The sequence below is a fragment of the Tachysurus fulvidraco genome, chromosome 25 (assembly GCF_022655615.1).
Source record: "Tachysurus fulvidraco isolate hzauxx_2018 chromosome 25, HZAU_PFXX_2.0, whole genome shotgun sequence".
NCBI lineage: Eukaryota > Metazoa > Chordata > Actinopteri > Siluriformes > Bagridae > Tachysurus > Tachysurus fulvidraco.
Window position 1 is genome coordinate 15,172,980 of NC_062542.1, and position 17,909 is coordinate 15,190,888.

The following is a 17,909-nucleotide window of genomic DNA, read 5'->3' on the forward strand; positions in this document are numbered from 1 at the left end:
ACGAAAAACTATTTGGAATAATCTGATTATAAACAACAGCAATCAATTATGGATCATTCCTAATTAGCATAAACCGACCCGTGTCACGTGACATTGCTTCTTGCTAGTGGTATAAAATGCTAAGCACACCTCAGAAATGAGTGATTTTGGGTTTTGTCGTGTTTGTATAACAGTTCTAACGTGTTTTATGTACTATATATAACGTTATTATTATATTACATTATAACATTAGATTAGTTAAAAATGTAACGATTGAATTTGCATTATTCAATCATGATTTCATTGTTATGAGGAAATAAACTGTATAACTTTCCTAAGCAAAGAAGCCATCAATGTCCCTTTGCTTGGGTCAATCCTTGGCTTTCATTATCACTACATTGCTCCTAGGTGTGAATTTGTGTAAGATTTATCCACAGGCTTCTCGGTATCAAGAGGCAACGTAGTCTGAACATTTCTTATCTCTTGATAATCACATAAATATAGATAGATGAACAAATAAGTCAGATTAACTTACGACAATTGAAAAATTGAATGAATACTATATGTGAAATAATGTGGGGATAATTGAGTGAAACGGTCTGATTTAGCACAGTGTTTTATCCGTGTGTTGCCTGACCTAACCGCTTTAAATCCGCTGGCCTGTAAAACCATGCGATTGGGGATGAAGGTCTTTGGGATAGTCTGACAAAGATTGATGAAAGGTATTAAACTGTCAAAACTGGCTCCTGAATGTGTCTGTCTGTGTCTGAAGGACTGTCATTCATGATTAATTAATAATGCGCCACACACACGCATATACAAACAGAATTTATGATGCGCAATCATGGTTTATTGATAACATGAAGTTTACTGATAGGTCGGATTTACAGCAGCCGTCTGCCATTTTTTCCGTTATAAAGTCCAAAAGCAGACCTGTGTGTCAGCATTTTATCTCAGTGGTGGCTCATGCTATCACTCAACCCTAGTCAACTGCTCAACTGATGGTTATAATGATAGTAATGATAATAAAGAATGCAGTAAATAGTATAAATAATGCAGATAAACTGATATAAAAAATAATGATATATCAACTAGCTAGCTAGCTAGCTAGAGATTTCCAGAAATGAAGGTAAAGTGAGATCCTGTCAATTTCATTTTGTGCCATAAATTAGCTATATAAAACCAATATATTAGCAATAAAACCAAAATGAAACAGTTGGTTTTTCTCAGTTTAGTGTAGTTAGTTTGTTTTTCTTTGTACACTTAACTTATAGTGTACGAATCTGCTTTATAAGCAAAGTAGTTTGGCTGTAGTTTAGCTATTTCAGCTTGTAGCTTGACATTTTCAGTTTCAAATTTCTCCAGCTTTAGTAAAATGTCCATCAACTGATGAAACCCCAACATCTTCCATTTCCAACGTGTTCTAGTCGTGTGATTGTCATGCGTATTCACAGTGCAAACCAGACCATAACATTGTAGTCAACCTTCCTGCTATCTAATCCCGCCCTTCCTCGTCCTCCTGCCCATCCAGTCTTGCAGTGTCCCAACCCTTCTGTGGACAGGATCAATAAAACTGTCTCTGTATCTGATTGACCATGGCTCTGCACTGATAACCAGCAACAAGCAACAAAAAAAAAACAAACAAAGACAAACACTGGCTCCTGGCCATTGCTGGAGTTTGTTTCAAAACAGCAAGACTCTTAGCCAAACCTTCACATCAGCCCTTTTTCTTCTCATAGATTCTATCACCACACCAGAGGACAGAAGCAGAGTGACAGACACTAGAGATGGACTTTATATGAATGAAGAAGACAAGACACCATGATGTCTCATCTTCCTATCACCTAATCTTGCATGTTTGCTTGTCGCCGTGGTTAATATGTAACGTAAGGTCGATATGGCTGCCTCGCTGCTTGACGGCCTCAATCTGTGAGTGTCAAGCAGGCATGATTAAGGAGCTCGTACTCCATGACTGCTTTCATCCACTCCCTAGCACAACCCCACATCGCCCCCCTTGGCCTCTTCTCTTCCCTTGAGTCTATTTACTCTTGCTTTATTCAATCAGTAACTGCTCATGAGTCAGTGCCTCTCGGCTCCTCTGGCACTGCTGGGAGAACTGAGTCACATGCCACGCGTTCAAGCTCATGTTATACAATCTGCATTTTGCAGTTTGGAGCTGGACTGCGATTCAATATTAAAAATAAAACACCTAGGGGCATGCTGTTTCAGGAAAATAATTAAGAATGATGTGTTGTGTGATTCAGCATTAACTGTTATCAGTCTGAACTGGATTATTCCTCCTATCAATGCAGTGCATTAAATGTACTGTAAATTTAATTTATTACCAAATAGCAATTCATGCTTTTTAACCATTTGTGGAACATTTGCGTATCATCATTATGACACAAGTAAAGAAAAGATCATATATTAGATTCAGAGATCATCCGGTGACTTCCGGTGACATCAGAGACAGCAAGGTTTAGAGACTAGATGTGGTGTCACACACAGACTGCTTCTCCTTCATCTCTTATGATACAGTATGATTCAGATATACACAGCTGAATTTTATACACAAACACCAAATCTCTCTCCAAAATGTTTCATATTAGCAGCAAGAAAGCATTTTATTGTCAGGCAGAACTCTAAAGTAACCATAAGTTGATAAACATTATTACTAACGCAACGGCAACGACTAAGGAAGGCCTACTGACGACCTCATAATACCCCAACTGGAGACATGCAGAGATAAAGTTACTGTGTGTGTAAACAGCATTATTTTAAATAGCACTAACACTTCGGAAAAACAGCAATAGAGAATTCGTTCAACGTGAAAAAGTCAGAAATAGGAAATACATTGTTACTACAACCAAAACCACTTTAACCTTCTCACCAATAACCAGGCAGGTAATAAAAGCAGGACACATTGAGGTACTGTAGCAGTTGACAAATAAACTGAACAGAGATAAATGATGGGATTTCCAATACAATCCATAGGTTATCATTAGAAAGTCAGAGGTCACAATGGGAACTTATGAACTCCCATTGGTGCTGTGGTGGGTTCATGGGAAATTATTGGTTATAATTGTGAAAACTAAAGATACATCCACTCTATGGAAGACACTTTTGGCCTCGCATAAAATGGCCGTGGCATCCTCATCATTTTTAGAGAACAAAATGCATTGGATGTTGTGGGATAATTTGTGGTGGATGTTCTGTACAAAATATTTACAGATATCATAGTAGTGTGTTTTCTTGGAATGGTAGCAGTAACACATTCATTACAAGTGAACTTGTCTTTAGCGGTTGCTTTTGGCTCAGTGGAACGAAGAAGTGTGTTGAAGGATGGTGTTGAACAGACTTTATGTCCGTGATGATCACACATGTACTCTAGAAGTGGTGTATAGAAATGGACTGAAGTATTTCTTCAACTGCTCAGGATGTGCAGTGGATTCACCCCTGAATCAAGGATGAATTTCAGCAAATTAATGCACAGTCAAGAGGTGTTTAGTACTAACAAGCAGCCTTATAACAGTTGCAAGAATTCACTTATCAATACCAGGCCGCTGTGCCACTCGCTGATGGATTGCTTTGGCTTTTGGCTTGGCGAGACCCGGTCACCTGCATTCAACTGGTTAAACATGTAGCTGTACCAACAGTGGCGTGATAGCACAGCACACATTATCATCTGCCCTCTGTGGACAACGGATATGCACAGCATTTGTTGAGGTTATCAGTCTGATCCCGTACGTTCTCACAGAACACGCTGACCCTTTCACCTTATTGTTGCCGTACTCACACACTCAACCACTCACACTCAGCCATGTGTGTCCAGCAAAGAGCAACAACACAGGTGCTATTGCAGTCGATTTGTGTTAGAGGAGAGGAACAAATTTGTCGATCTCATGAGGTCAAACAGATGATACAAAAGTTTAGCAACATCTAATTAGCCTGATACAATTTAATGGGAGTGAGAATGGGGTGTTACTTAGATGGCATCGAAGAGAAATGAAGCTGTCTCTGAGCGCACTAATAAATCAGCCTTCCCACTTTTTCCCTCAAACACACACACACGTATATTTGTGGCTCCTATCTCAGGAAACCCTAATTGGAGTAAATATTGGGTAAATTTACTGAGCAGGGATGAGATAACATATTTGTCAAATATCCAGTCAACCATTCAGCCACTCTGGCTACACAAACTCTGGTTAACGTCAACACAGACGGAGGTGGGCCTTGTGTATGCACTGATCACCACACACACACACACACACACACACACACACACACACACACACACACACACACACACACACACACACCACATTAGACTTTCACACCTTAAATGGTTTGTCCAAATAATAAGCAAACAAATATTTTTATACAAACCTTTACCGCCAACAAAAAATGTATTGGCACCCCTTATTAAAAGGAGCAAAATTAATATATAATAAAAACAATTCTGATTGGTCAGCTGTGACAGATGTAGATGTTTACTTTTACTGAATTAAAGTTCATGACAAGATTCTCCAGCATCAACACCTTGTAGTCTGTAAGTTCCAAAACAGTAACGTAACTGTAAATGGATAAAAAGATGATTCCCTGACGATCACAGTCATATACATCCAAGTGTGCTTAATAAATATACCATTCCAGAATTATTCACCCTTTTCAGTTGTAATAAGCTCCACTCTTTGGGAAGGCTTTCCATTAAATTTTGGAACATGGCTGTGGATAAGTGTTATTGAGTTCAGACACTGAGCTAGGTAAGGAGGCCTGGAGTAAAGAAGGTATTCCAGTTCAACCCAAAGTCCTTCAGAGGGTTGATTCAGAATCAGTGCTCTGTACATGACAATTGCGTTCTTTCACTTGAACCTTAACACACCTACAACATACAATGCCATTCTATACAATTGTGTTCATCCAAATTTGTCACAAGAGTTTGGTGAACTGGATAAGGGTGTGATGGATGGGCAGGTGTCCACAAACACTGTTGTAAAAAAATTATGCAGATATGAGGACAGTAAAGTGTACACTTTTTTTAAAAAAACCTTACATTTAGTAATCAGTAGTGGTGACTGTTTAACTGACAAAGATTGCCCAAGGACTTTATTCCCCCAACACACTTGTTGTATCTGGTATTTAACCCTTTTGGTGTAAATACTAAAAAATAAATCCAGTTTTGTTTTCCTTGGTACACTTTGCTTCTATAAAAGACTACACACCACTAACGTGCATTCAATCAAATCACTCTCAATTCCATCCTTGGAGAAAACTAAGTTTTAGGTTTGCCAACACTGCCCTCTAGTGTTCAGTGCAAACTAGTCAGTTGTTGAAATTTGACATCCACTCAGTGTGTAATCTCCAGCAAAACTGCCTCATGTTGTATTTGGAAAAAAGAAACCAGCATCTTCAGCGTGTCAACCTCCTTATTTTATAATTAAATGAAAATCTCAAAGAGCAAATAACATGCAGACTGCAAACTCATGAACAGACCAAGAGCCACCTATTTTCACACACAGGCTGCACAACATTGGCAATCACATTAAAATGAACGATCAATTAAAAAAAAAAAGGCTCTCTTTAAAGGATGTAGTAAATGATCTTGTCCAATTTCCAACAAAAAAAAAAAAACAGCACACATGGGAGGGAGCCAATCAGATTCCTGCATTCATCAATCAGAAGGCTGTGGCCATAGCGGTGCACCGAGAGACATGTAATTGATTCTGGCTCTAAGAAAGTCTACACTGTCTCAGAATCTGGAGTCACCACAGTGACTAATAATTCTCACATTAAAAACAGTGGTTTAGGAGTTTAAACAAAGCAAAAAAAACAAAACAAAACTGATCCGTAGACAGAGACATGTGTATAAAGGTCTTTATTTGGTCAGCAAATTTATGCCATGAACTCGTAGGGGATGGGCTCCAAGAGCTGGGGCTTGTTGTTCTTGGTGCTGACGAAGTGGGCTGAACGAGGAGCAGCAGGCTATGCAGGAGAAAACAGAGGAGGGTGAAAAAGAGCAAAAGATGGGCAAACAATGTATGGAAAAATTTTTTACAAAACATGCAATTGAGCCATCAAATCTGATAGCCACAGATTTATGATGGAATACATAAACAACTCAAAACTAATGATGGTGTGCAAAAATGAGTCAGTGCTTAATCTGCAGTGTAGTAGTGGGTACATTAATTATAACTGTGGGTGGATTGCATGAGTGAGTAATCTTTAAAATAAATCTATAGCATTAAATAAGAGATCACGGTTCGGTTGCTACACCACCATATATTTGTTGTGTAGAGAGGTTGACTTTCAAACTATATGTTCCATGTCATCTCTGTGCCATTTTACAACCTACACATTTTTAATATCCATTTTCAGTTTGTACTTCCAGCATTTGCAAATAAATCTTCAAACTCTACATTAAGCATAGTCTCTGACAAGCTAGAACAATTTGTCCAATAAAATTACTGAGTGTTTGATCTGAATACATAGAGCACTGAAGCCTGATGTTTATCTATCCTGGATCCAACTGTTAAACCACGGTTAATTAGCATCACTTTCTCGATTACAGAAAGGAGAGGAAAATGCAATGTGTTGTATAAGAACCCCAAGTCCACTGTAAGAACTGGCTTCCTGGGCACAGTGTTGTGTACCTGGCGCTTGAGCTCCACCCAGGAGTTCTTGGCCTTGGCCTCTAGCTTTCTCTTCTCGTTCTCCTTGATGCGCTGCAGGAAGCTCTCTCTGCTCTTTGAGTGCTTCACGTGCTCGATACGCACGTTAATTCTCTTGGCCAGGATCTTGCCCCTTGCAGAAAGAAAATATAGAAAGTCAGTGAAAATGAGCTCACAGGTGAATCAGTTTGATTGAGAAGAAAGGGATAAATTCATGTCTCCTTATTGACAGTCTGGTGGAGACATGGAACAGTCTGGCCAGGGTGCATAAGGAGGATTTCTCTCCCCCACATGAATGACCACACAGGACATAAATAGGTCATTGTGGCAAAGTGAACATGGGGAAAGTGATGTAGGGACATTTGTCTGTCTGTCATTCATATATAATCCTAACCGTAATAGCTTATAAAGTGAACAGTTAACTCTAGACCAAGTGCGGTGGCTGTTGCATTGTACTTACTTGACCTGCTTGTTGACGATGATGCCTACAGCATGCTGTGTGACGTTGTAAATACGTCCGGTTTTACCGTGGTAACACTTATGAGGCATTCCTTTCTGAATGGTTCCTGTGCCCTATCAACAAACAGAAACAAGGACCTCAGATCAGCACTTTCCCCCCTAGTAAAAACCCTTCCTAGATTGAATTAAGGAAAAGTAAAACTAGAGACTTTTAGAATTACGTGTTAGTTCGAGGGATAACATTAGGTGAGTGGCAAACGATTTAACCAATCATTAAATTCAAGCCTATACAAAATTGTAATGCATTATAAATCCTTTGACCGTTAAGACTATTGCTAATTAAAGTTCTTGTGAAAAACACAGAATGTGCGCAAACTTCTGGCCGACTTGTTACGCACAGCGGAAACAGATGAACATCTGCTTGATTTAAACACTGAAAAGCATTTTTCTTCTTCTTGCTCCTGCTTTCTATCTAATGCCCTCTTCAACCTCTCAATTTAATATTCATCATCATCTACACTATTCCTGACACAAGCCATTTTGTTTACCTTGATATCAACAATATCTCCCTTCTTGTAGATGCGCATGTAAGTGGACAGAGGAACTGGGCCTGGGGAGAAAAAGCCATTCGTTATAAACACACTGAAATGCACTTGATCAGTATTTAGCAGGATGTCGATCTGATGTCACTCACCATGCTTACGGAAAGGCCTAGCAAACATGTACCTGGTCCCTCTCCTCTTGCCTCTTGTGTTAGTCATGGCGTCTGATTACTGGATTAAAACACACAGATCATGTGTAAGAGTTAGCATTAGCTCCTATTAGCTTATTATAAAAGATTGACCACTTTTATTCAGATGTCCTTGCGTCATCAATCTAATTCCTAATGTGACTAAAGCTGTAAAAGATCAGCATTAGCATCTGACCAGAACGCTGAGATTAGACCCGATTAGATTGTGTTTAACACGTGTGTAAAAGCACCGAGTAATGGATTGGATAAGGAGCTGGAGCTCATACGGACACTTTGATATCTTTACCGCGGAGTTAAATAACGAGGAAAACTATCACCATGAAGCTTTTCATCATGACCCACATGCTCGGCCACGCGCACTCGATTCGGCACCGTTTTTACTATTTAACTCGCTTAAACGCACTCGGATTGAGCTTTTTATTAAAACAAGAAAAGGCAGAAAAGTGTATTGCATGTTTCCAGAGCGTTATAATTCGAAAAACGTCATCAAAACATCATTTTTAGGAACAATTGCGGCGGTACATCTTACCCCCGGTTGCTCGCAAGATGGCGGTTCGGGCGGAAAGAGAATGCTGGGGTCCTGCGACTTGGCCTTCTAAGGGGAAAAATAGGAGTCTCTAGTAATTGCCTGGATAAAATCACGTATTCTAAACCTGACGCTATGCGTTTGGATTAGAAGACCAAACGCTTTTATTTTTCTTCTTCTCCTTCTTCTTTAACTGTTACCAGTGTCCACAGCCACGTATATGAATGTTAACAATGCTCCGTTATTAAGCGCATTTTATTTAATGGCGTATAAGTTTAAATACGTAACATGTCAAGATGGAATCCGTGCTATTTATTTATTTATTTATTTGTTTGTTTATTTGATGACGTGGACATCTAACAGCATCAGGAACGACATAAAACACTGTTTTTGTGTTTAAAACGTCTCAATCATACAGGTGCTCGGACGAGGTTGATATACCGGTGGGCACTAAGACCCGGGAGCATGTTCATCATGGCGGAAGTCCAAATAACAGCCTAGTGGTTGTAGTAGTGCACCAGGGTTTGTGGATTGTAAGGCACTAACGCGTCCTACGTAGCGCCCTAGGTGTCGATGCGGACGGTTTTCAGGACGCAGCCCGCGGTTAGGCGCTGCGTTCGGTCCTGACTGGGGACTCGTTTTCGCCTCCGCGCGGTGATTGGGTGGAAGATGGCGCTGGCCGAATGGAAATCCTAATGACAGTTTCCAAATTTGCCTCTTTTTGTACCATGGTAAGCGAATTTAATGGTGATGTCGTGTTTCTAACAGCGTTTATACAACACCTCGTGCTGTCGCCTGAATGTTGTGTGTAAACTCAGGGCGCTTTAACGCTTCAGTGTCCAAGGGTTTTTTCCCTGGATGTTTCCGTAGGCCTAATAACCAGCTGTTGTAGTAATCTGAGCTACAATTCGCCTTTTATTGGTCTGTTTTGGTGAGATTTTACACGTGATGTTGTGGGTCTGTGGTTTTGTGCTACAGTTTGTAGGTTAACATGAAAAACAAGCCAGCAATGACATGTAAATAACAGTAAAGCACAACCTGGGTTATAAACATTAAACTGTTTATGTTTGACTTGGTCACACCGATGTAGTGAGATTTCTCTCCTGAAACGTTTTATAAGTAACGACAAAAACTAATGGCGTCTCTACTGCTTGTGTTCAAACTAGTATAGAGATTAAATGTTTTTATAGACGTTAAGGTCACTACTTATGTTATAAATCATTAGATTTGACGTTTGTGTTATTACTGGACTCATATAATAATAATTATTATTATCATTATTATCATTATTATGACTATTATTGTTACCATGACGATAATAATACATATGTAATACTATAAGATGCTTGTAGAGTAGTCGACACCATCCGACGACACACTGTGGCTGTTTGGGGGGAATTGACGCCCTTATTTAAGACGTTTTCCCATAACCAAGTAAAGACAAAATAGTTTTTTTAATCCATATACATAGACGCACTTTTTAAAACGTAACTAGGATCGTAAAAAAAAGGTTTCCGTACCTATGTCAGAAAGATTCGTAAATCACATTTTCTGAACACCCCTACAGCGGAATGTACCATTTCTTTACTGTTGACACTTCCTGAAGCTCGACTCATTGACTTTAATGCACTCTGAAGAGTAAAGAGAAAAGTGTGTGTGTGTGTGTGTTAGAGAGAGAGAGAGCGAGGAAACATGAGAATTATTTAGTTTATTCTCTTTATAACACGCACCTGAATTTGTTTTATACTGTTTACAAGAAAAAGTGATTGTGACGTCATAATCAACATTTGATTTCCACCTGCAGATTCACACAACTGTGTCTGTCTTAAGTATTTAAAGTGCTCCTGAAATTTAAACAGTGAATTTGAAGTGTTTTGTGCCTTTTCTACCCATCCCTTAGTGTAGTGGATATCAACATGATATCATATCTTGAAGAGAAAAAAAAAAGAAATTGTATATGTATTTGTTATCAATAGAAAAGTAGATCGTTAAGATTTTTGTGATGACTCATGACTCATCTTGTGCTTGTCTTATGTACGTTCAAGTAAATACCCTCTAGAAGGTTTATGCCCCAACCCTGGGGATGTGTCTGGCTCTTCATGTTCTTCTGTATTATTCCACTCTTCATCCATTCCTTATGATTGGCATTGGTTCGGTAGGCAGAAGGTGGGCAGGAGATGTGTTTAACCAGCATGGCAGAGTTCACCATGCTTAAGTATAATTAAGGATTCGTCGAACAGTATGTTACTGCGCCTGGGTATACAAATAATATTTCTTTAGCTATATGCGTATCTTTTGGTGCATCAGATGCCCAATTGTGTTTAGCTAATTTAGCTCCTAAAGCTACTTTCTGTTCCAGTCCGGTTAACTTTCTGTTCAGCACGTTGTAACACTGACTTCTGGTTTAAAAACATCACCATAAAGAATCCAGTCACAGATCTCCAGCCATGTTCTAAGGGATTTCATTTAAACGCTGAAGAGGATCCATTTGTTTATAAAATGTTCCGGACCTCTAGATTTCTGATTTCTTTTCAGCAGCTGATTTCCGTTCCGTTATTTGTCGATTCCGTTCTAGAGCCTGAGCGCACGATCTGACCAACATGCGAAAAACAAGAACCAGAGGTTAGGGTCAAAAAGTGCATCATCGACCAAAAAAAGATGAGAAAGAAGAAGTGGAAAAGCTTTTAAAAGACTAGTCATCTGAAGCGGAAAGCTCTTTTCCTCCGGTTCTTTTCTCATAGAGTGCTTTCACATATACTGAAATGGTCTGAGTATTTTGATGATTCCAGGTGAAGTGTAGAGCAGCAGTGGTTCTCGTCTCCACTCTAAACGGATTGACCTGCAGTCAGAGAATCAGACTTATCCTGGGTTTTTAGGTTGCAGGGTTTTTTTTGTTTTGTTTTGTTTTTGTGAGTAAATACAAGCTGCTGAACTTTGCCAAAGCACAGCTGCAGAAATGCCATGCGGTGTGGAGAGTTGGACCATCACACAAACCGAGGAAATAAACCCTGACTTATAGTTTATAGATTTCTATAGAAATCATTTATTTAGTGCTGGATTTGTTAAAAATGAGTTTTTGTGTGTTTTCAGCTCCATCGTTCCTCTGTGTGAAACCAAACCAAGTATCAAATGATGCTCAGATTCGGTTTCAGACTTTCTTTTCTTTCCGTCAGAGCAGCATGATTCACAAAAACCTTTCACCTGCGGCTCGTATTTTTATAACTTGGCAACATGTAAGGAATAACATGGTTATTTCTCTGCATTTTGGCTTCTCGTCCACACACATTTATTTTGCGTTTTGCACTTTCGGCGTTTTCTCTCTCACACACACACACACTCACACTCACACACACACACACACACTTTCTCTCTCACACTCTCTCGCTCGCTCGCTCTCTCTCTCTCTCTCTCTCTCTCTCTCTCGCTCTCTCTCTCCTTTTTTTGAGGGACAGGGTGTGAGGATTTATTAGTAAACGATACTACACAAGAGTTCAGACTGTATCAGATGCTAAAACCACATATAAAAGCGGCTTATATCAGAATCGAAAATCCAATTTCTTTGGGCTCCTTTTTCTCCTTTTGCTCTTTTTGTCCTTTTTGCTATTTTACTGTATTGTGTATTAGCCCAGCGTTACCAGTCTGTCTATTTAAAGAACAAGTCTACTTACCTGTCACACTTATTGTCTCACCTCGCACACTCGAGTGACAGTGAGTTTGTTTACATGTAGAGAATAATCTGGTTTGGGTAATAAATTTACCTGTAAACACAAACACAGGCACTCATTTGAAAACATAATCAGATTTGTGTTACTAACATGGCTGTGCGAAGTAAAGTTCAGGTTCCGTCCAGATTTAAATAGTCGACTAGGGTGAATAATTTATTGTCAGACTAGTGACTAAACCTTGTATTTTTCGAATGTTTATAACGTACTGATTCATGGCTCCTGAGTCGTGCCATTTTTTCCGTTACTTTTGTAAAAATGATTCTTTACTGTGAATTGAAACCTCACTAGCTTTATTTCCCCCCCCTCTCTGGTTGTCAGCACAACCTGCGAACGTGTTTGTTACTGATGAGTTTTGACAGCTTGTCAGTCTATTACGCCACTTGTCACAACACACACGACTCTAATAGCAAATATCTACTTAAAGGTTCAGATGTTTTAGGTATAGATATGTTTTCAATTTTACTGCTGGAAATTCGGTGAAATTGTCATGTTGTGTATGTTTATCTCGCAGGGCGCCAATGCCTCCGCTTTGGAGAAAGAAATTGGCTCGGAGCAGTTCCCTGTCAATGAGCACTACTTCGGACTGGTTAACGTAAGCACACGCAAGTTTACTTCGGTCTTTTGGTCAGCGCAGCGTCCGATCGTGTGTTCAAGCCTGACTAGTGTGTGCTCTGTTTCTACTCCACAGTTCGGGAACACCTGCTACTGCAACTCTGTGCTCCAGGCTCTGTATTTCTGTCGGCCGTTTCGGGAGAAGATCCTGGCCTACAGGAGTCAGCCACGGCGCAAAGAAAACCTGCTCACCTGCCTGGCCGACCTGTTCCACAGCATCGCCAACCAGAAGAGAAAGGTGGGCGTCATCCCTCCGAAGAAATTCATCACACGGCTGCGCAAAGAGAACGGTGAGGGTAAAGAGTCGGATATAAAAAAAAGAGTCATGTAAAGATTAAAATGCTATACGGGTGAAATACAAAAATGCACTGCTCTAACGGCTAACGAATCGTTTTTTTGTGAATCGTTTTCGAACTCGCAATTCGTTTGAAGTTAATCCGATTCACCGCATTAACAACCGACTCTCCGGGTTCACCACAGAGCTCTTCGATAACTACATGCAGCAGGATGCACACGAGTTCCTCAACTACCTGCTGAACACTATTGCCGACCTGCTGCAGGAGGAGAAGAAGCAGGACAAACAGAACGGCAAACTGGCCAACGGGACGCTCGATTCGCAGAAGAGTAACAGCACTCCTCCATCCAACACATGGGTACACGAGATCTTCCAGGGCACACTGACCAACGAGACGCGCTGCCTCACCTGCGAGACGGTAATGCACCTGGGATTAGCAGAGAAGTGAACTGTATGAGGAGACACTCAGCGTTTAAAGCCTTAGATGTGACATCATTATTATTATATTATTATTATAATATATGTATTATTATATATATTTATGTGTGTGTGTGTATATGTGTACATATATATATATATATATATAGTGTGTGTGTGTGTGTGTATTATTTAAATATATATAAAATGAAAAAATGTATTTTTTTTGCAGATAAGCAGCAAGGATGAGGACTTCTTGGATTTGTCTGTGGACGTTGAGCAGAACACTTCGATCACACACTGCCTCAGGTCTGTGTTATTTTCGCTCAGTTTTAATGAAGGTGGACCAAAAATCAGGATATGCAATTTAAGCCTGAGGCATGTTTTAATTTCCCTTTTTGTGTGTGTTTTGTTGTCTAGGGGCTTCAGTAATACAGAGACCCTGTGTAGTGAATATAAATACTACTGTGAGGAATGTAGGAGTAAACAGGAGGCACACAAAAGGTAATGAGATCACGTCAGATTCCGTCACGCTCAGCACACGCAGTGTCTGTCGTTTGGTGTGCGAGCGTTTACAGTAAATGTGTGCCGTGTGTCATAGGATGAGGGTGAAGAAGCTGCCCATGATTTTAGCGCTGCACCTGAAGAGGTTTAAATACATGGAGCAGCTCCAGCGCTACACTAAGCTAAGCTATCGCGTGGTCTTCCCTTTGGAGCTCCGCCTCTTCAACACATCCGGAGACGCGACCAATCCCGAAAGGCTTTACGACCTTGTCGCCGTGGTGGTGCACTGTGGGAGGTTGGTTTAGCAAACTTCAGAATCAAACTGAAGGTTTTGTGACCGACGTCTACGGTCACTTTCCTTTAGCATCGTTTTGAGGAATTTTATTACATATAAAACTCACATCTCTGCATAATTATTGTTATTATTAGTTCTGATTTGATCAATGCATTTTGCTCTCCTCTTGACAGCGGGCCCAATCGTGGACACTACATCGCTATCGTCAAGAGTCACGACTTCTGGCTGCTTTTCGATGATGACATCGTAGAGGTAATTAAACGTTTACCCGAGCAGTGACTCAAGCTGTCACTGCTTTACTGCAATACAGATTTATGCTGTACACATATATAGTAAGCTACCGCTTGACTGTTGCTTTGTGACAGCATTTTGTAGGTTCCAATATTTTTGTGTTACCCTGACAGAAAATTGACGCCCAGGCGATCGAGGAGTTCTATGGACTTACCTCGGAAATCTCCAAGAACTCCGAGTCGGGCTACATCCTCTTCTACCAGTCCAGAGACTGAGAATGTTCAGCACAGTGGCCCCTCGCGGAACCCTGCGGAACGTGCCGGCCTCCGTTTTCGAGTCCTGTTCACTCCCCGAGCAGGCTGGATCAGATCGCTCTGATACCCCCCTCCCCTCCCTGACCCTTGACCCCAGCATTCCCCCCCTCTTTGCTGCAGTCAGGATGTGATGCAGTTACAGCATTGTGTGTACGTGGTGAGAATGTTTAATCGCACTGGCTGAAATGTATTAAATGTACCCGGCTCCGTGATACTGACAGTCCTGACATGCTGCAACCTTTGTAATAAGCCTGAGTTTCTGACCAAAGGCTTGTGCATGGGAAAACAGGGGGCGTGTCCTGATCAGAGGGGAGGGGCTATAAACTGAACATACGGGGCTATTTGTGGGTTTGTGTATTTCTACCTTGTACATAGTGGTATTTGTATAAATATTATGAAATTATAATAATATTAATTACTGATATAGGTGAAAAAGATCGGAACATTGAAACTATGTATAACACTATGGTGCACTTTTGATACAGTTTTGTAGGTGTTTGGCAGGTTTGTGTGAGGGTTTGCTTGAGATGGCCTGTTGTGAAATAATTTTCTGTTTTAAAGAAAAAGAAATAAAGTGTATAGATCGAGAAACGTAGACGAAGATAAACGTGAGCATTTTATTGGATTCCATTTAACCCGGTGAAATCAGTTTTAATGAAAAATGTCACATTCACACTATTAATAAAAACGCTGGTTGTCTGATGTGCGCTTCTTTGGTTTTGCACTGAAGCTACCGTGTTGTTGTTGCTAATCAGAATGACACAAAGAAGCCATCACAAATTTGCTAAACATCTGTGAATACAAACAAAACATCACTGTGGCTGGGACGTCGTAATGGATCGGCCGTCTTGTTTTTTTATTTTTTAGTGAAGTTTGCTGTCACTCCTCCTCCCAAAATTACTCCAGGAAGCTGGAAGTTATGAATAATAATAATAAAAATAATATTTTACAAGATCTTTGAACTTGTAGAAATATCTATAGGAAAAATTTAAGGTATCTTGCTCGAGTGCAAAACATTTGTAAACTCTACACCAAAGACAAATTAAAGAAGACATTACTGTGGTTCATGGATGTTCTTTCATTGTCACTTAACAAATAAAATAAAATCAGTATCTTCCTTTCTGAATGTGTAAATGGCTCTAGATTGCTTTGGAAACTTATTTTTATTGTTTGTTGTTCAGCTTTGTGGATTTCTTCATCATCTTCTTTTTTTTTAATAAATAGGTGAAACCCTGTTCTGCTTTTAATACAAATAAAAGACGGGACAAACTGTCAATTCGTTTGTATCTTGTCCTCTGGGAGCTCCAGTGCAAAACTAAAGAACTTCGGACACCAAACATGTCAAGGCTGATTTACTGCATTTGGAATAAACATGTTTGAAAATCTGCACATTTTTTCACTGAGCCATCATTTCTGGGTGTTGCTGCTAATCTGAGCTGGATCGCTGCCTGGTTTTAAATCAAATGTAATTTCCTCCTCGCTAGCTACCTGCGTCAGCGGATCCATCAGGAGCTTTGTTGTGTGTGTGTGTGTGTGTGTGTGTGTGTGTGTGTGTGTGTGTGTGTGTGTGTGTGTGTGTGTGTGTGTGTGTGTGTGTTTGTGTTTGAACGACACCTTGGCTTGCCGTGTGATGACTCATCCATTCTCGACAGAAGTCTCACAGCGATCACTTAAAGCCTGGAATGGCTCGAGTGCTCGTTAGATGCTCGATCAATTTGCCTTCAGTGAGTTCAGAGGAATGTAGAGCATTATGATGCTGAATAAGGTCAGATGTGATTTGTAAAGACGTGCAAACGATACTCGTGCAACCTCGGACTGGGATTAATCTATTTGCAGTGTGTTGGGGTCAGAAGTCAGTTATACTACAAGCTAAGCTCCTGCATCACCCCATCATGGAAGAAAAAGTAAGCATTATTGGAAAGATCTCTTCTGCTTATTTGCAATGCGTCTATGGGGCATCCAAAAGTTAGATTTGGACAGATTTGGTCTATAATCCCAGAGATTTTCCAACAGAAATTGATTTACCTCACATTCATATGTAACACTAATCCCGTCTGAGTGGATTTAATCAAGTGCTAAAAGGACTTCTATTTTATTTATGAAGATATGTGACAACTGACCCCACTATATTCATGACCCACGACCTCGTAACCGGTTGGTGCTTTCAGGGAGTAAACAGGCAGAAAGGTGAAGATCTGCAGGGCTTTTAGGGGTTACAGAGGATCGAGACAAAGCAGGAGAAACTACAGGACAATTGGAGGGGAGATTGGATGACACAGATCAGCGTGCTGTTTATAGCACGTTCTCAGAATAGGCAGTCACAGGGGAGCAACGGAGTGAGCGACTTTTAAAGAAAAGGCGATCTGATTCAACACTTCAGCAAAAAAAAAAAAACACCCACTCACAACCGACACCAGGAAAACTAGCTGCTGTTGTTGAGCCAGAAAATAATGATTACAAAAAAATGGAGGATGATAATAGTCATTTTGTGATTTTTACTACAAACACTATTGTTAAATCAATATAAAACCTCCAAGAAAAAAAAATATGTGAATTAAATTAAACATGTGAATCCATTTAACAGTCCATTTTCTCCATCATGTGCAAATCAGGTGCAATAAAGTAAAGCAAGAAATTAAGCAATCGTGCTCACGGCTCATTAAATGTCTGTAGGGACATTAAGTTTGGAAAGAATTAGCAGAAATCCTATTTGTCTCTGCTTTACTAATCTACCAGCGGAGCTAGTAAGAAGCCTAGTGTGTAAAATATGAATCAAAATTAAACAAAGTAAAGTCTCATAAAGGCGTCTGGTATAGGTAGACGTTATGGTTACCTCCATTAATTGTCAAGAAAAAAGCAAAGGCTTCAAAACACAAGCTACAACATTAGCAAACAAGACAAAGCTAAAACCAGCTATAGATGAAGCACACATTGTCCACCAAAAGTGGTCCATCCACATTGTCCATCCATCTTAACTTATATCACTTGAAGTAAAAGTTCTTCGTGAACATGAACATGGGATGAAAGAAATGTTTCATGAAGCATAAGGATGTGTCTTGGAGATCCTAATATCCAGAGTCTAACTTTCTGTGTGAGGATGAATGAATGAATGAATGCTTGCGTACTTAATGCT

General features: G+C 40.0%; 2 protein-coding genes across 2 annotated transcripts; one reads left to right on the top strand and one right to left on the bottom strand.

The window, feature by feature from the left end:
• Window positions 1-5,837: 5,837 nt before the first annotated feature.
• Window positions 5,838-8,469, bottom strand: rpl21 (ribosomal protein L21). Its single transcript, XM_027175198.1, has 6 exons — window positions 8,387-8,469; window positions 7,801-7,879; window positions 7,655-7,716; window positions 7,108-7,220; window positions 6,630-6,780; window positions 5,838-5,961 (listed from the first exon to the last, which is right to left on the bottom strand). The coding sequence occupies exons 2-6, from the start codon at window positions 7,865-7,867 to the stop codon at window positions 5,872-5,874; spliced, it is 483 nt and encodes a 160-aa protein (XP_027030999.1). The 5' UTR covers window positions 7,868-7,879; window positions 8,387-8,469; the 3' UTR covers window positions 5,838-5,871.
• A 140-nt stretch (window positions 8,470-8,609) lies between these two features.
• On the top strand, window positions 8,610-16,165 carry usp12a (ubiquitin specific peptidase 12a). The gene is made up of 9 exons (XM_027175193.2): window positions 8,610-9,114; window positions 12,620-12,700; window positions 12,797-13,010; window positions 13,201-13,433; window positions 13,665-13,741; window positions 13,853-13,936; window positions 14,034-14,231; window positions 14,405-14,483; window positions 14,636-16,165. The coding sequence occupies exons 1-9, from the start codon at window positions 9,067-9,069 to the stop codon at window positions 14,735-14,737; spliced, it is 1,116 nt and encodes a 371-aa protein (XP_027030994.1). The 5' UTR covers window positions 8,610-9,066; the 3' UTR covers window positions 14,738-16,165.
• The last annotated feature ends 1,744 nt before the right edge of the window (window positions 16,166-17,909 follow it).